We start from the raw sequence: 25,883 nt of genomic DNA on the forward strand, positions 1-25,883 counted from the left end.
ATCAATGGCTGGTACACACTGATTTGTACAGGTCATGAACAGCAAAGGTGTTATTTTACCAGCAGTGGTATATGACGTTATCGTGTTCTTGTCACTCGCCTGTATCAGCAAATTTCCTAAGCCAGGGGCCTCACACACACACACACACACACACACACACACACACGGACGTGACTGGGTGGGTGATCTTCCTGTGAGTGACACCAGTGCTGAATGGAGATCACCGTCGATTTTTATCAACAGTACAGCAGTATGATCTGAGATACCAGATAACAGGATGGCTGTCTGCATAAGGCCATTTAAATGGGAAATAACTAAATTTGCAGACTATCATCAACATCCAGGCACTTAATTCTTCCTGACTGTGAGACACTTGAAAGAACTGCCTTCTATCGGGTGCCTGAGATTTGTTATTAACTATAATGTCCCATTCATAATTGGTCATGCCCCAAGCTTCCTGTCCCTTTCTTATTGAAATTAACGGACAGCTTTATTTCAATACACATTTTTGAGGTGGCAGCCATCCAGGCTGAAAATGTATTTAATATAATAATGGTGCACTGGCCTTGCTCCAGTGTTGTTTGCTTGCCAAAATCTGAGCTCTTCCTCCTCTGTGAAAGGGCTCCATACAGTAGCCTCACTGAAATTCTGAACAGGCAAGGAAAGCCAAATTCCCTTCGACAGCAGTTTATATACTTTACCATGAAAGAGGAATGTCAAGAATGAATGTTTCCTGTCTCTTTTGATTAACTGTGTGGGGTGAGATTTCAGATAGCCTGCTTTTACTGGCCTATTCTATACAGGTCTCAATTTATTACAAACTCAGCATTTTTGAAAGATTACTCAAGCTAGGCAATAGATTCTGTCAGAAATTGCTTTGACTGTTGACCTATAACAGCAAATCTCACTATGTCCAGTACAACAGACCAATTATTAAACATGTAAAGATAGACAGAGTCCAATGGGTCACTCTAAGGCATAAAGCTGTCCTGATAAATGTTGACAAAGGGAATTAGAATGGCTGTCGCAGAGGAACTAGAAATAACGCACAGTGGACTGCACTTCAACAACGGACCATGAACTGAACCATGTAACTCATTAGCATCTCCTGGTAAATGATGAACAGTCATGTCATCACTGATTTACTGCTCAAGCACAGGACTAATTTCCCTAGGACACGCAGGCCTAGATCTTGGAGGCCCCTTGAAACTGCATGATGATGTGAAAGATTATATCTATGAGGCATCCCTATCAGCCCTGACACTAACATGAGAAAAAAACATGGTATGCTAAAGGGCTTATGACACACCCCATTTCCAGTCACTTCAGTAACCCCTGACAAATGCCTTCAGCATCAATACCCATCTCTTAATTTACTGCCAATCAACTAAGACAGCCTCATTCCACCTGCTCCAACAGTGAGATAATCACCATGCTAACGAAACACGTCATCGAACCATCTGGGCCCAAGACATATCACATGTGTGGTAAAGGGCATTACCATCAACCCCTCAATAGCAGCCCCCTCAGTGACACAAAGCCTTGGCTCTTCCTCAAGTATGAGAGTAAACAAGAAAATGGGAAGTGCAGACACTTGGAGGTCATCTCATCTTGCACAAGTGACCAAGAATACTCTTATGAGTAAGACCAGCTGTGGTGTTGCTGAGTTGTAAAGTGCGATCTGTCAGGCCGGTGACAATCTGGAGACTGGGGCAGGGGGATATTAACGGCGGATGAAGCTGCTGTCCTTTCACAGGAGGGGTTTAAGCTCAGGAGCTGCTTTGGCAGCATTCTGCTCTCTCCAGCTGCTGTCCTCAAGGGCACGTGAAAACGTGCTTGCATCCGGCTTTCCTCAGAGAACGCGACCACCCCACCGTCAGAGCTCCGACACCAGCTCATTTGTCAATGAACAACAGCCCTAACACAACTCCAGTGTCCTCAGGCTATGGTTTATGCCTTATTTTAATTGGCTCTCATGAAAAGTGGTCTGTACATTTCTGTTCTGGAAAAGGGAATTAACGTGCATATGAATTACAAACCCTTTCATCATACTGTGTTGGTCTGCTTTCACTAATCCATTACATTCTACTGCAATTCTTAAATTTCACAGAGGCACGATTCCACACAAGCCTCTCAAAATAAGCATTGTTCTGAAAGAGGGGCATTAATCACCAGGATTTTTGGGAAGCCCTCTTATGTGCCCCACTTTGGGAGAAAAGAAATACTCCTGACGAACTGGATGGGCTCTGCTGAACCCCCGCGAATTCAACAGCCAGCAGCTGTGAAGAAAGAGCTAAAGTGGTTAGAAATAAAGTGCTCGCCACCTCAGCCACTGAACAAGAACAACCGGGGGAGACGGCCGCAGCTGTGACAAGGCCCTTTCACAAAAGCCTGGAGCTCTTCACTGGCTCCGTGGCTGAGACTGGAGACCTGTTTACTTTGCATGCCCATGACATTGGGGAATAATGAGTTCTGACATGTGACCCACCCAGGCAAGAAGTCATCCTTTCACATGGTCTTGGGCACACAGGCATTTTCTGAATACCTTGGGAAAAACCATCATTTGAGCTGCATCTCTGCACACCATTTTTCAAAACTGCCTGTGGCTTTTCAATGTGCTCTCCCTCTGCATGGCGGTTATCCCGCACAATACAAGCCTTCAAGTCTTGCTATGCATTTGGGGAAAAAAAGGCTGGACTTTGCTGTCTGCTATTAATTCAGTGTATTTCGATACATGTGACACAACGTGGAGGCTCCCAAAATAGAAACATTAAAGTCAGCAGTCTGCGGAATAGTCTGTAAATATATATTATAACACAGTACTTATCCTTTTTTAAAACCATCCCACTCTAAATGACCTGTTTTAATACACTCACATCAAAAGGTTAGGCTGAACTTACAATTAAATCTAGGCCAGAAATGTGAGGCTTTGTGTTGAAAAGTATAACAGCTGTGGCAGAGAGTGACCTTGACTTTTTAGGGAGCTAAATCAACTTAATTAGATTCCTTCAGATGAGAGGAAGTATAGTGTGATGGGCTCGCCCAGTGTAACCCAAACCTTTGATGGGAGCGCGGAGCGGGCTCTGTGGATGGGCTCAATAACAAACATGGCTTTGACACATCTCCCCTGTTTCCGCGGAGCGCAGCAGATGTTGCCACTGGCTCGGCCTGAGACACAAACAGTGTGAAAAGTGGAGCGATGATGTCATGGTATCCTGCCAGGCTGTGAAACACAGGGGTCCTTTTTGTGAGACTGGGGGGGGGGGGGGGGGGGCAGGCGGGCGGGGGGTTGCGAAGGGGCCGCGCTGCATAGCCGACAGGCGCATACAGCCCATCCAGTAACCGGACCCCACACGAGCCAATAGATCGCTGAAAGGAGGGTGAGAAATTTTCAGCTGATGACAAAATGCATTAGACGCTGGGTGAGAGTAACGTGTCGCCCTGTTGCCTGCAGTAAATTTAGCCCCACAGAAATTGCTTCGGCCTCTCATCAACCTGGTGACCGTGTCAGTCTGTGTGCTCTCTTAATTATCGATGACAGTCTTTGTCATTATAAGACGTTCAGGCCTCGCTACACTGTGCAATGAATGCTTCAAAGCTGTTGAAGCCTGAATTTACATTAAAAGCATTATTTCCCCTTTCAGTACAGTCAGCCTCACTCTAATGCTGCACTACTATATTAGCCAACATATTGGTTAAAGGCTCAGGCAAATATTTCAGTATTTTAAGTGTGAAGTGTTTACCCCATCTTAAAGCCTTAATCTCAAAAGTCAAACTCACAGAAACATTTTGAGAAGTAATCAATATGCACAAAAAATACATCATTGTGGTGGTATGCAGTAAGAACACATTCATTGCAGTACCCTAAGGTAACAAATGCCATATTTCTCAAAATACTTTCTTGTATTTTTCTTGTATGATCAAGCTGTAATAACATTGAACACAATGCTCCAATTTCCCAATGGGCTCACTCATTACTTTTAAAATGTAGGGGGTGTGGGTAACACATTTATTACTGAATCCGTGTATCATTCGAAATAGCATGGAAACAGTTTATTTCTGGAAACTGGAGACCGGTCTCCAGTGCAGCGGAGAAATACACAACTGACTGTGTTCCATGTGAGGACTGTGAGAGGCAGCAATACGCTGGACTGACTCTCATCCTTACACCGATTACAAAGATTGCTGAGTGGGATATAGAGAAGCAGCCCTGAGCTGAAGCTCGCAAAGTATTTCCAGTGGGGATTAGAGCCAAGAAGTGGAAGCGGGCCCATACAGTGCCTTACTGTTCACATAGGGGCATTGAAAAATCTCCTGCGCTTGGGACTCTGCCACTTCTTCGCATTGAGGGACTGTTTACTTTTGAGAGACTTGCCCTCTGCAGTGGAGGGCGTAATCAGTTTCACTAAACGGCTAATATAGGATTCAAGATGATAGCCACCGTTTTGTTTTTTTCCCCCATTTGTTATTGCCAGCCAATATTTCTATGTAGCTAGCTCTGGTGTGTATTTAGTGGCTGAACTTTGCTTCAGTGACATTAGAAAAAACAAGCAGATCTAGTGTTGTCTTGATCCAATGGTTTGTTGTAATGCTTATACAACTACTAGTTATCCACCAGCTCCAAAGATAGACAAGACATAAATCATGTATGAATTACTGTTTGTTTTCGGTTTCACAAATAACAGTAACATGACTTTAAGCTGAAGGGTGTATTTGTCATTGTTATTCATTCACTCTCAGAACCTTATCATCAGCTATTATAGAAAGCTGTTCAAACACAACTGCAAAGAAGGTTTTGGACTTAAAACAACTCGATTTGATTAAACAGATCACAAGGTCAAAGGTACACCGCCCACGGCCAGACACACACACACACACCACACACACCACACACACACATACACCGGCAGACCTAGCAAAGGACACACAGAATGACATACCAAAACAAACACAAACACATGGACATGCACAACATCCACTTGTATTTTCAACTAAAAATAATCCAACGCAAAAAAAGATCCACTGTCAGTGGGATTATGTCCCATTGCTTCTAAAATTCAGACGGTTTGGCAGACTAATTGGCTACCCATCAGACCAGAAGTAGCCTTAGTCCAGTATTTGAGTGAGCAAACTGATTAATCACTGCATTTAGAGAAATTAACATCCTAGACTAATCCAGACAAATCAGTTCAAAAGCACCGTAGTAATCCTGTTCACCCAAACTGTTGTAGTGTCTCTTCATTAGGTTTAAAGGGTATGGATAATAATCAACAACATATCTTCAGTCACTAATACCTGACATTTTTACTAGTTTTTCCCCAATATCACCAGAACTTTTAACATCTTTTTCTTGATATTTTATGTATAGTTAGCAGTGTATCAATAAGCTATACAGCAACATTCTCAGCAATGCTGTACCTATTTTGAATAGACAAAGACAAATTATTACCTCAGATAAAACATTCAGAGAAAATACCAGCAGACCTTTTTATTTGCTTCATTTGATAACATTAACACATAAATCCTATTAATTTAGCTACTAATCAAAGGGATGACCTTTCAAAGAGCTGAACTTGCTTCACTGAGAAGTTCATTTGTTGTCTGTATGAAAATGTTTTCATTCCATATGAAGACCAACTTTAAAATGCTGAAAAAATTACGCTAAAAAAAAAAAATCAAAGAAAGTAACGTTACATTGCCTTGCTTCATTGCAGTCAGTAATTCCAGTTTTATTTTGAATAGTTAAATTTACACCGTCCTCAATTACACTATGAGACAGAAGTTGAGACATGAGACATGAGTGTGCCCTGGTATTTCAATGCAATGCATTACAGTTCAACAGAACACTTGAACTTGAACATTTATTAAAGGATTTTGTATTAAATCATGAAACCAAAACAGGCCTACAACACACTTCTATTCATCATCAGGGAATTCATTTTACACCACATCAAGTATTGGAGTAGATTTAGCATGAACCATAAGGATCAAATGCACCGGCAGGATCTTAAAACTCTCACTGAATTTTGATTGAAGCCTGTGAGTTGATCACACCACATGTGATTAAAACATTACATGTTGTTGTTTCTTCCACTCCTTTTGGTCAGCTTTCATCAGCCTTCTACAACTAGCAGAGTCTCCAATAACGGCTTATAAAAAACAAATGTCAAATTACCATGACTGGACTATTACTTCTCAGCTTCTAATTTCATAAACCCTATAAACGTGCGCTTTTTTCAATAATGCTCCCATTTGACAGCATGTAGGCTACTGTTTTATTAAGATGTCCTTTAGGCTGAATTCTTTGAATAATTGGCATCGCTAAAAGTAATAGGCCACGTGGTGTCTGAGAAGCAATTCATAGTCCTAGTACGTTCTGCCAAGTATGTGTACACATGTAATTCAATTTAAAGGGAAATGGTTCACAGAGGGAATTCTAAGCATTAACTGTGGCTGCCCTCAGAGAAAATGTCTGCCACAAGTTTGCGACAAGACCTACTGCGTTTTTAGAACAACGCTATGTCCGGGAGGATGATGCGGTTATCAACATGTAATAGTGTGTTGTGTATCCCTAAAGACTGTGAACATAGTGTGCCACACTGACAGCAGGCAGGCATTCTCAGGAAAACGTCATTGTGATGTAGCTGTCACGCGTGAGCTGACCGCTAAGCAAACACACAGCAGGAACAACAATACCAGTGCTATCCCCTCAATGAGGCATGGGTCTCTGCACACTCTTAAATTTTTTTTTTTTTTGGCTTTTTTGGCTATTTTGCTTTACATTTGATGTGGACCACAGACAACAATGGAAGATCTAACTGTGCATAACATAAAATGCGATCGGTGCTTCAATGCCCACAGCTTCAGGACTGGGCTACTTGAATAACTGTCCCTTTTTTCATTCTGCCCTTGTCCTGCCCTTGGCTAACTCGTCTGTTTCTTCTCTCCTTTTGTTTTGCCCATAGAGAGGCTCCAAACAGCCCACCTTGTAGCAGTTCGAGCTTTAACTTAAGCTCCCAATGTGGGGTGTTTCCTTCATTTGTTTATGTGCTGAGTGACTCTGAAATGGGAGAGGCAATGGAGCTAAGTAAGCACAAAGAGCAGTCATTTCACTAATGCAGGTTCAGGTTTTAAAAGCCAAACAATGTACAATACCTATGGGGCAATCAAATCAACTGAAATGTCATATAACAAATTCAAATGCCACACCTGACAAAACTGGCACAGTGTTGGAATTAAGAAAAAGAGTATCACTGTTTCTGGTTTTAGAAACTTGTTTTTAGAAAACGATTACTGCCCCTTCCCTACACTTACTTTTTGCCGGAGCTGATACCTGGTTTGTAGAGCCCTTCAGCATCACCAACCACTTGCTTTCTGATCATGCTCATCCCATGAGCCTGTGTGGGCCCATATATTCACTCACTGTAACAGTTTCTCCTAGTCTTACACACTATAGAGCCTTAAATACAGGATACCAAAAACCATTCTGATTGGCATTTGATGAGGCAGTATTTTGATGTTACCCGTCTTGTTGTAAGACTGAAAGCATTACTGACTCATATCTGAAAGACCCTGAATGGGTCTGGCAAATGTGGTGAGGGATGACTTTTCCCGCGGAACAGAACACACGCAGTTCTTATCAGTTTAATCTAATCCCAGAGTAGTTTAATACACTTAGGTTTTCTTGGGTAAACAGCATGCAATTCAGAAAGGTCGGTACAATGTTTGTTTTGCCTCAGTGCCATTGCATGCTGGATGACAAAATACACAGCATTAAATGCTTATCTTCAGTGTCAAGGTTATGGATGTTAACAAATGTCCAGGCATTGCGTTTCAATAGCTGGCAGTCTAACTGGTAATATTTAATGAACAATATACATGTTAAACAAGAAAATTTTTCATGTTTCATGAGCTAAAATCAAAAAAGCTAGAATCAATACAAAAAGTAACTTAAAGTTCCCCATTAGGGGTTACAGTTTTCTTTTCAGTGGCAAACCAGACAGAACAATGGAGTAAGGTAGTATGATGATGCTGTCAAAACTCTTGTTATCACCAACAGAACACCACCACCACAAGGTAGCTGTGAGGTTTTAAGAAAAACCACTGTGCGATTACATTGTTGTGCTAAATTATGCACCTGTGTACAGCCATCCTGAGACTGTATTGAGTTAATCTTCATTGCATTTCCTTTTCTTATCTGATCTGTAAGACTGGTCATGCCCCTAGACATTTGACAAAATCAGTTTTAGGATGGCGACACTAATGTTATTTGTACTGGGAGCATGCACTTAGAGAGAGGGAGGGGAGGAGCCAGCACGGTGGTCCCAAAGAAAGCAAAAGCTACCCCCTGAACTAAAAGCGGTGTTCGTTTGTTATTTTTGTGGTGAGTAATGATGTGGTACGGTTTGATGGGGCTCATAAATTGTCAAGAGAGGGAAATAAAAAACACTCAATGATGAAGCTAATTTTCTGTCCTCACTTTCACATTCTTTTGGCAAGCTGGTCACATTACAACTTTTTCACCTCAGTGCGGTTGATATACCACCCTCACATCTGTGAACACATATTGCAGTTGTTTGTTTCACATGAACTGCCTGCAAGTGAATTCCACTTTTATTAACATGTGAAATGGATTGACAGCCTATATTTCTATCCACTAAGTACATACACTGTAGAGGTATGAATTAGCTTCTTTCCACTCTGGCAGGACAGCAAGGGTTAAGATGAAGTCTAATGATTTTCGCAAGCAGCTGTGAAATCCACGGTGAGAAATGATTTTAATGAAACCGTTACTGTACAACACCAGGGACAACCACCTCAGCAAAGAATCAAAAACACAGGCACATTTAAAGAGTCATACACAAGAGCAGCTCTATAGTTACTAGTTTACATATTCAGTTTTTTCCACTTTTAATTTGCACATGTGGACAAAATAACAAACCATTTAAGCTGCTGGGCCTTCACTGCAGTTAGGTATGTTTTAAACATTACAGCTGTTTAAAAAAGAGACATACTGGGGTCCTGCACCAAACACAATCACTCACTCCATCTGTACAACAGTTTTTCCACAGATCTCCAAGCACTTTATCCAGAAACAGCTAAACCTAAACCACTGTCATTACTGACCTGATTTTATATACTAAACGAAACAACCTAACTGTTATGAGGGCACTTTGAAATATTTTCATGAAATGGTGGTGAAAATCACAATTTCAGAACTTGGGGGTTTGTTTTGAATTAGACACATTGCTTAAATCAAAACAAATTCAAGGACTTCAGTTTTCATTCCAAAAATGATCTTAGAACTTGCAACACAGCTGGTCAAAATGTCAAATATGAACTCAATATAACTATTGTACCAAACTTTTTTGTAGAGAGAAAGAGAGAGAGAGAGGGAGAGAGAGAGAGAGAGAGAGAGAGAGAGAGGAGGGGGTGATGACTCCACACTACATAATGTGGCTTGTCACTGTAATGTGTTGTAGGCTATTTCCATTTCATGATCCATTCATTGCATGGTTTGGCACTGTACCACCAAATAATGCTTTCATCTTCAAAACTGATTTAGCTTAATGGCAGAAGAGTGTTTGAAGGCAGTTATGTGTAACAACCCAAGCTTACAGAGGTGTCAGCCTTGACCTTGTTGAAAACACACGCAGACACACGTACACACATGAGCATAAGGTATAGCATTCTCAGGCACAAATTAGAAACAAACAAAAAATAACGTGCACAACTATGTTTGGTGTTTAGGTCTGGAAGGATGTATGGCAGCTACCCTGTTGTGTGTGGAATACTTAACGTTCGGCTCAAGATACAGTGCTGATTTTAAAGTACAAATTAACCATTTAAAACGACCAGGCAAAGATGATTCATTTCAGTATAAAAGCATGTAAACATCGACAGAAATTGTCGGACCAGTACAATACTGCATAACACTGTTCTGATCAAGACCCTGCAGCGAATAACTGCACTGACGCTCAAACGCACTCACTTCACTTGAGAATCAGAAAGAGTAAACACGTAGCTATGCCATTTGAACAGTGACTACGGCTCCTTGTATCAGCATAAAATGAAAAGCCACAATGAATAACTATATAGACCAAATGGTATAGATCCAAGGGAGTGGCAAACACCTGTTCCAGATTTATCAATGCAAACCCATTGGCTAAAATTTCAGCGTTTCTCAGACCTCTCCTGGCGGCCCACTGACCTGCGTATCTTCTATCTATCCTTGCTGCTTGATTAAATTAGGTGTGCTCAGATAATCAAAAGTGCCACTGATGAGTTCAGTCAGGTAGGTAGAGCAAGGATAAAAAGAAGACCTGCAGGACAGTGGGCCGCCAGGAGTAGGACTGAGAAACACTGGGCTAAATCAATTTCTTGAAATGACAACGATGCAGAGAACACATCAACACGTTGAAGAAATCGCTACTGCTGAATAAAATAGTGACTAAGGACTAAGGGAAACACTGAATCACTCGTACTGACACTACAAACTTACAGCTGTAGCGAACAGTCTACATACCAGTGTAAATCTATCTGCTTGTGATAACGTTTGCCTATGGAACTTTTAGTTAACTGTGGCTAAAGTTTACATTTAGGTGTCATTGACGTTAGCTAGGTAACAGGCTCACAAACCTAACACTTACAAAGCATGCTCAAACAATTTCATATGAGAGGCATTCCATAACGGTAATAGAGACAAAGGTTGTTTTAACATTAAGAGTTCGAAGAGTTCGCAAGCAGGACTTTCTCCGGAACTGTTAGAAATCAATAGTTGCCTAGCAGCTATAGCAACTGTTACTGCCAGCAGATGCTACTGCCGTGATTAACTCAGACTTACCTGCCAAGCTCTTTGCCGGGGATAAGACTGTAGTGTTCATTAAATGGCTCGGTCTTGATAGGAGTTTTTATCTCGCAAAGCAACCCGGAGCGGGTTTGGACAGGCTCGGCACCGTGGCATCGTGTGCGGCTTCTGCTCTCAGTGGTCCGGGGACATTCGGGGATCATCACGCCGGTTCGGTCCAGGCTGTCGAAAAAGTCTGTTGACGTTCGTGTTGATGATCGAGCACGCAGGACGCTGTACACTGCAGCTTACCTCCAGTCACAAACCAAGTGTACAAACCCTTACCGAACTAACTAGAAATGTCGAAACTTGAACGCATTTCTTACGAAACTTTTTGTAGAAGGAATATTGCCTTTTATTTTCATTGACACTATTAACAATCTTTAACTAGCTACCTAGCTAGTTAACTAAACGCTTCCACGCAACCTCCGAGCCAGTACAACAACTACAACCCGCTCCGGCCGTCTGAGCGAAGCGAGATTTACTTGCAGCCGCTCTCGTACTTTGCCATCCGTTACCATGGAAACGCTCTTGATTGACAATCTATTCCGCCAGATGGGGTGGAGCCACAATACTACTCTACACAGCAAAGTCAAATCTGCAGGCTACAGCAGACGCTGTGCCAAAACAGCCTTATTTACTTTAAATAACTTGGTGACTATCAGACGTACATAATAAATCACAGGGTCACCGCCTGCTCATGGGATGAGGGGAGGCCCAGGGATGCCTCTTACGGGATCGGCCACACATTTTCAATTAAGTACTTCATCTTCATCTTCCATCACCTGTCAGCTACATAGCACATTCACCATAATGCTATACTGTCCATAACTGTGTGTTGCGTAAACAGTACCAGTTGAGAATCGTGCAGAACATCTCCCCTGCAGTAATACATATATTCTTCAAGACTGAATTTATCTATACCCCTGTTTAAATATTGATCTGTGATTCATGCTTGCTCTAGTGTTTTGTTGCATCGATAGTGTGTGTGAAGGTCTTGCCTGCAGTCATTGAGTATGAAAACCCACCTTGCCCTCTGCTGGTGAAAAAGAAAAGTGCTGAAAAACCACTTAAATGCCACTAATGCATGTTAAGTGGTTCGCATTTCATTGCTTCTTTATTAAATTGAGGCAATAGTATTTCCACAGATATAGAAATTCAGATGCAAGGGCACACATTCAAACTGAAGCTTGCCAAACATCACATACTACAAGTGCTTTTTCTGCCCAATACCTTTCTGACATGAAAAATCTGTAATGATCAGGTGTGAAAATTGTGTTTGTACATGTACTCATTTAGCAGACACTCTCATTCAGAGTGGCTTCCAAAGCAAGGTACTTAAGGGCATATATTAAGGGTACATCACCATCGGTTCAGATACAGAAAACCGAAGACCACATTTGAACAAAAGCAACAGTGGATAACACAAAGCTGCAATAATCATCGTCACACTGCAAAGAACGAGTTAACTGATGCGCTACAATAATCAGAACATCAGTAGCATGCTGTAGTGCCAATGTTCAAATCAGTACTATAGTAAACCAGAAGTGCCACACAGAGAGTATTGAATTAATTGTTACAGCATGATCGGTTATGGGAGCCAAGATGCAGTTTGAAGAGGTGGGTCTGAAGTTTGAAAGAGACACCACTGTTCTAACCACTGTGGAAAGCTCATTCCACCGCCATGGGGATCAGACCATACGTGAGACGTGATTGAGGATTGCACCCCTGCGGTAAAGCGACGGCCAGACGTCCCCAGGAGGCAGAGCAGAGATGACAGACAGTCCGCTATAAACATACATAATAAGCTGCTAGTATTGGCCAGATGAATACAATCACCTAATCCACTAGGACTACTGACACTACTGCTACAATTACTACTACTACTGATGGTGATCAAACCTACTCGACTAGCTATAAAAGCTGCAAGACCTCTGGAAGCACTTAATTACTTCCGCTCAGCCACCTGAATCCCTGTTGATGATAGGAACCAGGACAAGAGATATCAATTTACATATCAATTATATAAATTCAAACAATTTATATATTGATTGTGGGTCACACTGGGAGCTTTATTAGTGTCACCCGTTTCTTGTTATTAAAGGGTGGCAGACAGCTTTTCAAAATCAACGTCGTGCCCTCTTTTTCCATACACCTGTTTAGTGTGTTTCTTCTGGAGGGTCATAAATCTTACTATACAATTTTCAAATGCCTTGTCCTGCACACTCTTTTGTGTTTTTTTTTGTATGCATGAGACTTAAACCTCTTCAAAATGCTGCTTGGTATTTTCATGGCAATCTAGCAGAAACGGCCCCTTGGTTGAGTCCAGTGCATACAGTACCTTCCTGGGAAATGAGGGAAATTAACTGCAAGCAGTGCATTACAAAGTGATTGTTTATTGACATTCGTCTACAGTGGTATGATTAGATAAATAGAAAGCACAGCCTGAGAATTAAGTGACCTGTTATTACACCAATGTGAACCTGTCTCTTAATGAACACATCCTCCACAAAATTTTCTCTGGGAGAAACTTGTGTAAATAAAAGAAATGCTTTGACAAAATCAGAGAATTGGTGGTGAAATAAACATAGAAATGTCCACAGTTTTCAAACCATTTCTGTCACTTTTTGCCATTTTTTTGTTCTGAAGGGGTAGAATAATCATTCACAGAGGTCTCCAGTCTAAACAAGGCCTTGCATCAACCTGTTTCAATCACTTCAACAATTTATTATACGACAACTATTCTTTTGCCAGTGCTGATGCTGTTTATGCAGTGCGCAAATGGTAAGGGCAGTATAAATAGAATGCAGTTAAACTAAACTGAAAAAAAAAAACAAATATATTAAAAATATTATAAAAGTATATGGAAATGGTTCCCTCTGAAATATAATTTCCAGTGTAAAATTACTGCATTCCTGACTTTCTCAGCATTGAATACTTTGTAAAAGCTCTGATTTTCTAATATATCTCATAGCTACTGTAAATGCACTTCCATTTTGCCACCTTGTTCGTGTGCTAAGAATTCCCACTTCTAACATAAATGTGCAGTCTACTGAGTCAAATGTTAACATGGATTTCACAATAAAAAAAATCTAGGGGTCAAGGTCTAACTATATTTGCTGTAAGTTGCTTTGTGTTTGTGGCATTACCAAATGTAATTAAAAGTTCAGCACCTTGAACACAACACAGGAAACTTGCAGGTCACAGTAATAATCTGCCAACACCAACACTGAGCATGAACATGAAATTTGACAACAGCAGGAAGAAACTGGCTAACATGAATAAACATAAAATCAAACCAAAAGGAAAGGGAAGACATTGGCATACATAAACAGACCATATAAAAAATATTTGACATCCAGTTGGCTTGGACATGCATGGTTTCCCGTGAAGCATCTGAACCAGGAAGATATCAGGATTCAGAAGATAATTCACTCATATTTTTTTACTGAAATCAACACAAAGCCGAAAATCAGCACACTGTGGTACACTGCAGTATGCATAGTCTGCTGCCAGTACCAGTCACAGTGTACATCATGGCAACAATATAGGGTGTTAATACAATGGACCCATCTACCATGCACATGCAGCACCAGAGAGGGGTTCTAGTGTGATTTATTCTGTCTGAAGAAGCAACCCTGCACCCAACCCTACAGCTGAGAAACTGTGGGCTCTGTTCAATCTATCCACAACATGCTTAGCATTGGGTAGCAGAGTAAAGTAAAGCATCACTTTCAAATTTTCTTATGCAACATGGGTTTGGGGGTGAGCTCAGTTAAGGAAAAATGGGTAAGAGATAAAACTGCTATTCAAAATTATGGGCAAAGTGCACTGCCAGTGCAATGCTTGAATACCAATGTCTTCTTTTCACTAGAATTCCTTCAAATCCCTGATTTGCCCTTTGCTTAATTCCGTTGAATGTTTGCTACAGAGATCTTAAATATTGGAAAAAGGGTTCCTATTCAGCTTCATCTCTAAAATGATCCAAGAATCTTCAAATCAAAACTTCAAAGTAAAAACAAACACATTCCCTTTCAAAATATTTCATCACGTAATACACAATCATATAAAAACAAAACATTGCAGTCTTTACAAAATCAAACATTCATATTATTCCTGGCTTCAGTGTGTTTCTAAAAAAGAAACCTTTTTACAATACCTTTAACATCAAAAAAGAATTATTAAAAAACAAAGAAATGTAAACATTTATAATTACATTAATCGTGTTTACAAAAAGAGCAATAGTATATGTGGCCTCTCTGATTATGGTCAGAGAGGCAAAGGAGATTATTAAGCACTTGCTGTATCATCTGGTACAGCCACTGCTGAGAGCCATTGAGCCATTGCTAACATCTGTTTCCTTGTGTGCATTGTCTTCTTATAGGTCTCCTTCATGGGTACAAGTGGATGAAACCTTTAAAAAATTTGAATCCCATGGTTTGGTGTATTAACAATTTGGTATATTAATAACTTAATTGTAAACATATTGTTGAAATAGTAGAATCATATAAGACATGAAGGGTACACATTTTCTGTGGTCAACTGCAATAATTAAGCTCAGAGTACTGCATCACAACTTAAATCCCAAAATGAGACACCTGCTTCCAACCCTCAACCTCTCTGAATTACAAGTAGTTAATGGTAGAAGAATCACGTTATACCTCATAACGCTAGCATTGAACCTACTGTAGATGGCTGATCCTTCACACACATTATTAAAACAGTTACAACTATGGCCAGCAATCATTCCTGTTCTCAATGACAACTCTCATAGTGAGAATCAAAACCTACTTTGAGTACCAAAGATTGCTTTCTGTGAAGTCCTCCCTCGTAGAGGCAAACGGCAAGGCCAATTTATACTCTTGTGTTATTTTTGGTGAAAATGTGATCAGTCTTGGGGGTTAAATGACATTACAGGTTTCAGCCAAGAGTGATTGTGAAGGCTTTGAGCTTAAGTCGCTAATCTCATCTTCACTCAACTGCATCGTGCAGAACACCTGACAGTCCTCACAGCGCCCACCCCCACAATGCTATATAATTACAAAGGAGTCTGTTCTCTTAGCTCATCACTCCAACACATTCTAAACACTGGACTTACTTCACAAAGTCATTGTGGGAGTAGCCATTTATGTCCTCTTCTTTTCATTTCGCGCTACATGTATGAGAGAGAGAGGATTACAGTCCTGCTGGTGACCTCCAGGGTGACCACTTGGGTGACTGAATCCACCTTTACATACATCTCTGTCCAGGCTACCCTCTGTGTAATCACTGCATGCTAAGCTCTGCTTCCAGTGGACAGTAATTGCTGAATGATGCAAAGCCATTGCTAAAAAAAATACAGTGTACAAGTTAAAAATATGTTTTGCAAATAAAAATGTTCATTTTTGTAGAGAAGAAAAATCATACAGAAACAGCAAAAAAAAAGGTGTTTTGTTTGGTTTGTAGTCACTGAACATTCTTCAGCAGCTGTGCTGAATTCACGTGATGCTATGAAATGGCAGGAGGAACCAAGGCGTTCATGAATGTCACTTCCTGTGATGATGTCAGCCTTGGCCGTGGCCTCGGTCAGGGGAGATGGACCATTGCGCTGTGCATGGCATGGAGTGATGGGCTTGGGGATGGGGGTCGCGTCAATGCATTGAATAGGCTGGAGCCAGGTATTTGCTATTGCATACATCTTGGTTTGTGCAAGCCCCCTTAGAATGTACTATACATCAGGTGAGTTATACATGCATACATGTTTAAATCACTCATATACATATTGTAAAAAACAGATATTGTCTTTTGAAAATCATATTTGTATGAAAAAAACAAATTTGTTTCCAGTCACCAATTCAAACAATTGAAGTCAGTTCCGCTCACTCCAGGCCAAAGGTGCTGGTTTCCTCCACAGCTATCAACAGCTTCTCATACAGCATTGTGTAGGAAGGGTAGGGTGGCAGATCCAGGCGGTTGAAGCATGTGTGCGCCCTGAAATAGAACAGATATGTGTCAGAAAACCTGGAGCCATATTTTAACAGGCAGAGGAAGCTGAGGATCTGGATGTCTCAGTATGAGCAAATCAGCCATCTATTAATTGCTACCCATATGGCATTTGTTTGAAAAATGATCCGGAAATGACTGCCTAAGCTACTCTGTAGATGTGTAGAATCTGGGTGGAGAAAAAAGTGAGCAATGCCAATAAACAAGAAGTGTTCACTGGCATTAGACTGTTATGCATTATTCTATGGTATGTTGTTTCACACCAAAAACATTTCAAACACCCATTACTTCACATTACTTTGAGAATGAAGTCTTCACAGAGGCACTGGGTAACACTACATTGCGTGTACATTATGAGTTTTCTGTGAGAGCTCGTAGCAGCCCTGTGCTTACTCATGTCCTGAGCAGGGTTCGTTTGTTTGATAGGTAAACACGTTTATCAAGGGGTACGGTCATGTGAGAGTCCCAGTCCACAGCAGCGTCCTTGCCATCTCTCACCTTGCCGCTATTTACCCCCACCTCCCTGACACAGCACTATGCAATGATAAACATCACATATTTCTCCTTCACAGAGCGGAGAGGAGATGGGAGCAGCTTGTTTTTGCTGACACGGTTCACCACAGATGAGATGTTCTTCTGGTTGCCAAGGTCTAGTATCTCAAACCTGAGGTGAAAATCAGTACACCGTGCCATGCTTAGAGAAAATGTATATCAATCCAATACTAATGAACTCTGCAAATAGTTTGTTAAACTTGAAAATAGGAGCTTGACTATGATTGGTATAAAATGTCCAAGAAATTAAATAAGTATCAAGACCAAATTATAAAATAATGGCAGTGAAAAGAACATTGGCATGTTTACACATACATTTTCCATACAAAATGGAATGGTGAAATGATTAAAGTACAGTTATTTTCCACACATTCACAATTATTTTCCATGTATATGCCACTAGACAAGAAATGGTGTGCAGTTATGTCCATCTGTTTATAGTAATAGTGTAATGTAGTTTTTATGTGTGAAAATTCTGTTTTATTTTAAATCACATTAGAGACATAGGAAAATAAATTAGCCCTAGAGAGATTCATTCATGTATCAGTTAAACTCACTTAAAAGCTATTTATCTAAAATCAAATTACTACAGACATTTGGACTTCTTCTCCTTCAACGAGAGGAGATCTACATCTGTTCAGACAGATGAAGTGAAGCCCAATGGCCAAATTAAACTTGCAGCATATGACTGACCCAGGCAGCAATGAGCTTTGCCTGGGCAGCCCTTCCATTTAGCAGACAGAACCAAACACATGGACACCCTGCAAAAACATTGGCTGTGGTCAGAGACACCTCCAGCTTCCACTGCTATAGACATGTATGCATCACCTGTATGTTTGTACATCTGAATGCTGAGGTATAGCCTTAAAGCAGCTTTGCCGCTCTCATATTTACACACTCTGTGGCAGTTTATCTGAGCTTGATTGCATAAAAATAAACTCTGGGCAGAAAGAAAGTGTCCAGAACACTTAAATAAAAAGAAAAAAAAAATCAACCCTTGCTCCCAGCCAGATTCCCCAGATTCATATTGGGTGAAAAGGAAAACGTGAAAAAGCTGCTTTGTATACAAAACACATTTCTGCCAAACAGGAAGGAACAGATTAATTACACATTTAAAACAAAAAAGGAGTAAGAACAATCTGCAGGTATCCACACAAAAAAAAGGAAAATGGCCGTCACTAAAAATGCTTCATTGCACTAAACCACTTCTATGCACCCCAGATACCACTGAGGGCAGCCCCTGAGCCTTATCACACACTTGCATTTAAACTACAACAATCAATGTATGATGAGACACAGTGGAGGCCAATTAACACAACTGCCTAAGGCCTGCAATACACCGCCTCCCACAGAGTGAAATTATTTACAGACAAATCTTCACTGTTCAGGTGCAGTTGAAGATTAGTTAAGGAGAAAGGTAGACCTGGCTCTAAAATGACTAGATAAGCAAAACGTTTGCTTATTTGATCATTTTTGGATTCCTTTCTACCATTCTGAAAGGTCTGTATTGTGTGCCATATGCCATAGCTAGCAATCTAGTGATGAAGTTTTAGAACAGGGGTCTCAAACTCAAATTGGCCTGGGGCCACTACAGGTACTGTCATGTCACAGGAGGGCCATATCAACATTTAACTGACAACAAATTGCATTATTTCTGAAAATGTATTTTTTTTATTTCAATTAACATAACTATATTTTGCAAGTCTTGACAACATTCATATACAGTTCAAGTGCAAATGCATTTTCTAACTTTTATATTCTAAGTTCAACTTATTGAAAACCTGCACTGCACATTTGTACTTTATTTTTTGCCAGACACCTGACAGGGTTTCTTTTCACACAAATTAGCCACATTTGCCCTGATGGAAGTCACAGTTGAAACCCTGAGTAAAGCTTCAAGAGGGGCATCACTAAGCCTAGATCTGTACGTCCATGCATGGGACACAAACTTAATGACTCTTCCATCACTTCAAATTGGTTATTAAAACCAAAAGTTTAGAAGATGAAAATGTTTAGATCTTTGGGTGCTTATTCTTTTCTTTATGTAGATGGGAAATTTCATGGAATTTTAAAAACAGTGCAGAGCTGGCAGGTATCATTTCCTGGCATGTAACATTCCAAACATTTTTAAGCTACAATCTTCTACAGTATATCATGAGGGGAGATACAGTACTCAACAGCTGAGGCAACACAGTTGTGCAACATATTTATCAACACATTTCTTTGTAAATATCCCAGCATGAACCCATGGCAGAAAATGTCCTTTCACCCCGGGAATGCACAAACAAAGTTCCCTTTCAACCGGATGAAAATATAAGCCTGCACAATTGTTCCCACTGTGAGAACACAGAGAATAAGACAGAACCGGCCCTCGGTACAGGGCACAGTCTGATGATTCAGTGCAGGGAGCTTGCTGACGCCGTTCTGGAACATCCTCCATTCAGGTTGTCAGTATGTTTGCTTCCTCCGTGTTTACAGTCCAGACAACATCTTGCAACAATTTTATCCCCAATTACATACCAAGCTCATTTATTTTCACATGCAAGGAATCTGAATAAAACACTGAAGCCTTTGTGGTTCCCATTTATTTCCCTTTCTTGAAAAAAGCAAATATTTCATTGTTTGTTGCTGCCTTTGTTCTGTGTGGTGACGGACTGCGCTCTTTGTTTCCAATTATCTTCTACAGTAACTGCATTTGGTTTATACGGCACTATTTGTTCCTTGAATAATTTTATATATTTCCTGTTCCAATGCTGAAAAATTTCAAGCACGGTACAGCAGAAAGACAATGCCAATGTGCCCTTAAACATCTCACAGCTTGAAACTGGGGGATACAAAACAATCTATTCCTTGTTAACTCAGTCACGGTGAACAAAAACAGCTATCCTCTGTCTTTAAGAAAGACCAGAGCAGAGCAGTGGTAAATTTTGTGCTGGATCACAGCAGCTCTACAAAACCACAGAAGAATACAAACACATATGGAGTCACGCTAGGACTGTGTCTGTGAATGAAGCTGGCCTTACAGGAGGAAATCCACTCTCCTTGAGTGAAATCATGGGTGCTAACTCTTCAACGATACACAACACACTAGACAAACAGTGGCAGTTTGTGTTTTAAAGAAATAGAATAGAATAGAATAGAATAGACTTTATTGTCATTGCACGGTGGGGGTGCAACGAAATAGCATACACGGCACCACAACAATCCACATGGTTCGTTTCTGTTTGGTTTGATATTTCCAGCACAAATAAAAAACCTTATTTTGAGTTAGTGACCGGACAGCATTGCTGAAACTGAGGAGGCACTATGCTCGCATACAAATTTGTGCCTTTTTGGATTTATGTTAAAATCCTGCAAAGGAGCAGCAACATGATTCAATCCTTTGGCATTTAGTCAAAAATGGCCAAGCCATATATGCAGCAAATGGTTACAGGAGCACGTGCTGCACCTTGTTTTTGAGGTCTGTATTGCAGAGTATATTCCCCCTTTAGTGTGAGAGAAGACGGTGGTGGCGCGGAGGCGTGGCCGTGACGTGGCCTTACCTGGGCAGAGAGGTGATCTTGCCCCACTTCTCGATGCAGAAGCGACGCAGGCCGTTGCTGCCCCGCAGAGCGGCGAAGCCCTCGTAGGGCACGCTGGAGGTCCCCGTCACGAACTGCAGCAGCCGCAGCCGCTGCTCGTTGTTGAAGCGCTCCACCGCCCCCCAGAACCACCTGATCACAATGTGCCCGTCGTGGTACCCTGAAATGGTAGCCAAGAAGAGGGAATAACCGCACTGATGTCTTGAAGCGCTGGCTTGGGCTAAGGCTGGGGGTGTTGGTTACGTTCCAGTGCTGTTATTTTTCCTTAATAACGACAAAGCAGCAGAAGTCACGGACTTTCCCAAGCTGTTTTTACAGTGTACTCAATTACTAGGCTACAGTTACCCTTAGAACGTTTTAGACTTGATCTGCACACTGCCCTGAAATTTGACTGCTGTATTTAAAAAAAAAAAAAAAATTAATAAGGAAGGAAGGGACTTCCCCAGCTTATATTTTTATGGGTGGAAGAAATTTAATAAACAGTGGGTACTGAGTTCAAAATACCACTCCCCCATTTGAGACAGTGCTATAGAATGTGAGTCTCAGGGTTTTTTCATTCTGCTGAAAATTTCCATACAAGTTAGTCTGTAATTGTGAGCTCGTCTGAAACAAATTGATGTTTGCTTTAGAGGCTGTGGTGAAATTTAACAGATTTTCCAGCTCTCTAAATATTCCACAGCTGGGGTCTTGGAAAGGGGTTAAATGGCTCTAATTGAGCAGATAATTAGCACAATTACAAACCGCAATTAAACAGTGCAGTGATAACAAAAACCAGATGAGGTCTCTGGCACCTAGAGCACACCTCCCTGGGGTGGATAATGACTTTGAGACACCCATGGAGTTTTGGGTTATGGCCCTTCACCACAGCCTGACATCAAGCCACCTCTCACAATGTCAGGCAGGTCATGCCATATAAAAGGTACACAAACTATCCTCAAACCAGATTTAGTAAGAAAAAAATCTTAATGACTGGAGTGAGGTGATAAATGGGGTATCGTAAAATCTGGATTTGGAACTGCACTAAATAGCACAACCGCAAGGGGAGTTCAGAGTTCATATTTTTCATTATCCAGTGTACAGCCTCTTCAGGGTAATGTGACAAACTATGACAACTTTACAGATGAAAGTTAGGATTGTCTTTTATCAGAAGCACACTGGAAACACTTCAGAATGCCAATCTTCACATGCATCTAAATATGCTACATATGTTTATATGAAACAGGAAAAATCTTACGGTACCATTATTAAGTGTAGAATATCACTGTCTACTGTGTATCATCAATGTATCTTCAATGACATTGCAAATGTGAAATATTTCTTCTACACTCACTGCTGTTTTTCTGCACTTACCCCCTCTGTACTCGGTGTTGTTCCTCCAGTCGTTCAGGTCAATCTCTGCTGTTCCAGCAATGACCAGCTCCAGTTCTCTGGCATCAAACACAGACACCAAGCGAGAGTCTACCACCTGGGCAAGGAGAACAGGCCAGAATATTGGGTATTACTCTCTGTGAGGGGTTCTGCATAATACTTACAAAAACATCACGATAATCAATATGTTAACTCTCCTCTCCATAAACAATGCATAACATTCTTGAACGCTTGCACCAAGCAAAGTACTATGTGTGTGTACTGCGATAAGGTCAAAAGTGGCAATGCACTGACATGCCAAATCACAGTGTTATAATAATGTAAATTATGATATGGGCAGTGACATAACACAGTCTATTTCAGTCAAATGTCAGCAGGCATAAGCGTTTATGAATGTTTATGTCATGCTTATGAATGTGTTTTCAGCTCTTACTGTACGTATGAGCTTTACTGGTAACACATAAGGCAGAAATGACAGGAAGTGAGAGCTGGGAATGGTGCATGATGGGATGGTGCTCAGTACCTCGTAGAATCCTCGCACCAGTGCCTCTGTCTGCTGCACCACGCCCCGCTCCACCCTCCACTTCACCATCCGCTCAATGTACTCCTTCTTGTTCTTCTCTGTCACCTGGATGTTAGCTCCACCTGACTTCAGCTCTCTCTCTGTAACCTATAACAGGAAATTAGATCAGGTTATAATAGTGGTAATGGCAGTCGTAATAATTTCACCCTTTTTCAGACAATTTTGAAAATCTGAGCTCTCTGAAACCTTAAAACTGTTTGGGCTCTTAACCAATGCACTCTGCTGTGTGTTTAACTGTAGCTATTCGCTCACTGACGATATGTTATGCTATTTAACCCAATCACATTAGTTGTCTGCAAACACTGGGATGCAGAGCAGAAAGCGTATCCAAAATTAACTTAGAAATCAGCCCAAGCCCAGGTGAACCATACCTGACCAAAGACCTCTTCATTCACAGTGAAGGTCAGGTCCAGAATGTCTGTGATGTCATTGTCCTTCATCCACTGTAAACTCTGGTGGAACTCCTCATCCAGATACTCCAAGTCACTCAGGTCAGTTGGTCTGTGAGGTACAACATAGCTTTTTCTAACAGAGCAGCTTTGGGGAAAGTTTACCTTACACAAACTCATGATATCTTGAAACAACTATACCAGATATGCATATAGGTTTTTAGATGCACTTGCCTGACTACTTCAACAAACCATGTGTACAGAATGCTAATTACTAATTTAGATATGCTAATTTAAAATGCTTACTCCAAGCTATTTAATTTCAGAATAAGCTTTCTGATAGGGGTACCTGACCCTGACACTGACATTCATGCTTGACAGAGCACTCATCTGATACAGTGATTCTGGTTCGTTGAGCTATGTTATGTTCTCTGTCAAGGACAGGAAAGGGCGCATCAGGGCTTCCAGGTTTCGGCGGTATAATAAAGAGATTCATGGGATGAGCTCACTCACAGCCTGAGAAGGGCCTTGTAAAAGGGTCGGGTGAAGAAGGCATCCAGCAGGTACTGGTGGATCAGCGCCAGGCCCAGAATGCGCCCGCTGAACCGGAACCTGCAGAACACAGAGACGGAGCAGGCTTCTCAATCACTGCCCCCACTGTCCTTTCTCTGCCTCCTTCCCACTTTTCCATCACCACTGAGAAGATATCCAGCACTGCGTTCACAGCACGCTTTAACCTCCTGAACTTGTCCTGTGCTGGCTGTATTCCCATGCTGAGAATGTAACATCTCACATGCTTCACCTCTGTGTAAAAGATGACATCATAAATTTTTCCAGAATCCCGCTGTTCAACCCCTGAATGATGATGCTCTTTTGAGACTCGTAGAGATACGTCTTCGTCGGGCAAAGAGATTCAGCACAGCGGAAATGAAGGAAACAGACTGATCAAGGCTGGGTCGTGGGAGGTCATGCCACTCCCAGCTCACGCCGCTCTCCTTCTGCAGGGTTCCCAGGCCCGGCCTTGATGCCAGGCTCTGCAGCCAGCCTGCACCATGGCCCTGTTCCCTGGCAGGCTGGGACAGCAGGGATAGACCCCACAGTGGTCGCAGTGAGAGCCAGCAGGGTGTTAGAGGAATCTGACAGCCTTGGCAGCTCCAGCTCCATCAGCAGAGGAACACACCCACCAACGTGGCACTCTCTCTCTCTCATTCCAATAAGAGATCTGGAGTCCATTCTTGATTCTGTGACCCTGAACTTCAGCACTGAACTGATCCGACTGAAAGTCACTCCTATCAAAATTCTCATGAATTTCAACAAGCCCAGCAACTATGTATCATTTCAGTACATACACAGATGAGCTGAAAATCTTATCTTAAAATCAATTAAAATACTTAAAATCAGTACTTATCTTTAGAGGCTTCTGAAAATGTAAGTAGAAACATATAGTTAGACTCTTAAAATAATAAGACTGACATTGTATATTAAGTAAATTTTATGGTCAGCACTACTTTGGGACTCAACCAACAGCATAGAAGATGTACTATTTCAAAAAGTGGACACAAATGTACACATCATGCTTACCCCTTTTGGACGTGACTTATTTTATGCTACGTAGCGTGCGTGTTACGTTACATGGTTTGTTATGTTGTCAATAGCATTATTAAGCTTCTCATAGTTTTCACTGCTGCATTTGCTATACTTTATAACATTAAATCACTGTTTCCTCAAAGCTACAGTTAGCTAGAATTTTTCCAATCAGTGTTCTAATCACACCGGTTTGACCGTACTCACGAAAGCGCTAATCACACCGGTGCGACTGTACGAATGATTACCACTAAGCAATGATCACTCTTCAGTAATAAATGTATGCTTGTATGACATAAGGGTAACATCTGGTCATCTTTTAGACAGGAACAGAGACATGTTTTAGGCAACTGCAGAGATATAGTGGGTTTCATTCTGGATATCAGCCCTCACAACCATATTATCCAAAGATAGCACACTATCCCTGCCGAAGGTCCTCCTTTCCTCCATGACCTTTTCCGCCAAGTGCTGAGACTCCGCAAACTCTGTGGGTTTTCCTCAATGCTGGCCTGTAGGAATTCCCCTCCACAGGGCCCCACAATGGCCACCACCCCCACACTAACATCCACGTCAATGCACTGCCTCATCAGAGACACCACTGGACTCCTTTCCACATTAGCGATTTGCCTGGACCTCAGCTCAAGGAAATTATATAAGGGCAAACAAGGGAATCCAAAATGTAACCATTTACATGATCTAAAAACATGGATAACCCAACAGGTAACTGTCACCCTTTGTTGTGATGTGTGTAAGAGTGTACAGCTCTGGAAGGAGAAGGGCCCAGTTCACAGGGCGTGAAAATACAGTACTTTGAAGATGCTGATTCCACAATAAAAGAGGCAACACTCAGCTAACAGTAGTTTTTAAGTAAGGAGGACTTGCTCTGAGATGACGTTCAGCTCCTAAAAACAGGCACAAAATGAAATGTTTCCTTTCCAAACAGACTTCAGTTTATAGCTGCCTTGAACTCAAAACACTGCTACACAGTTAAAAACTTT

The 25,883-nt window shown here is 41.3% G+C and overlaps 2 protein-coding genes across 2 annotated transcripts in view; both read right to left on the reverse strand.

The window, feature by feature from the left end:
- The window catches only part of stk17a (serine/threonine kinase 17a), a 29,475-nt gene extending 18,257 nt beyond the window's left edge, over positions 1-11,218 (reverse strand). Inside the window, exon 1 of the mRNA XM_036521920.1 lies at positions 10,844-11,218. Coding sequence (XP_036377813.1) covers positions 10,844-11,010 — 167 coding nt within the window. The 5' untranslated portion in view covers positions 11,011-11,218. The remainder of the gene's footprint in view (positions 1-10,843) is intronic.
- A 5,071-nt stretch (positions 11,219-16,289) lies between these two features.
- Positions 16,290-25,883, reverse strand: part of LOC118772437 (E3 ubiquitin-protein ligase HECW1) — an 86,259-nt gene continuing 76,665 nt past the window's right edge. Inside the window, exons 24-29 of the mRNA XM_036520761.1 lie at positions 23,815-23,913; positions 23,284-23,413; positions 22,853-22,999; positions 22,312-22,426; positions 20,923-21,121; positions 16,290-16,816 (exon numbers count right to left, since the gene is read on the reverse strand). Of these exons, the coding sequence (XP_036376654.1) occupies positions 16,705-16,816; positions 20,923-21,121; positions 22,312-22,426; positions 22,853-22,999; positions 23,284-23,413; positions 23,815-23,913 (802 nt within the window). The 3' untranslated portion in view covers positions 16,290-16,704. The remainder of the gene's footprint in view (positions 16,817-20,922; positions 21,122-22,311; positions 22,427-22,852; positions 23,000-23,283; positions 23,414-23,814; positions 23,914-25,883) is intronic.

The sequence above is a fragment of the Megalops cyprinoides genome, chromosome 2 (assembly GCF_013368585.1).
Source record: "Megalops cyprinoides isolate fMegCyp1 chromosome 2, fMegCyp1.pri, whole genome shotgun sequence".
Lineage (NCBI taxonomy): Eukaryota > Metazoa > Chordata > Actinopteri > Elopiformes > Megalopidae > Megalops > Megalops cyprinoides.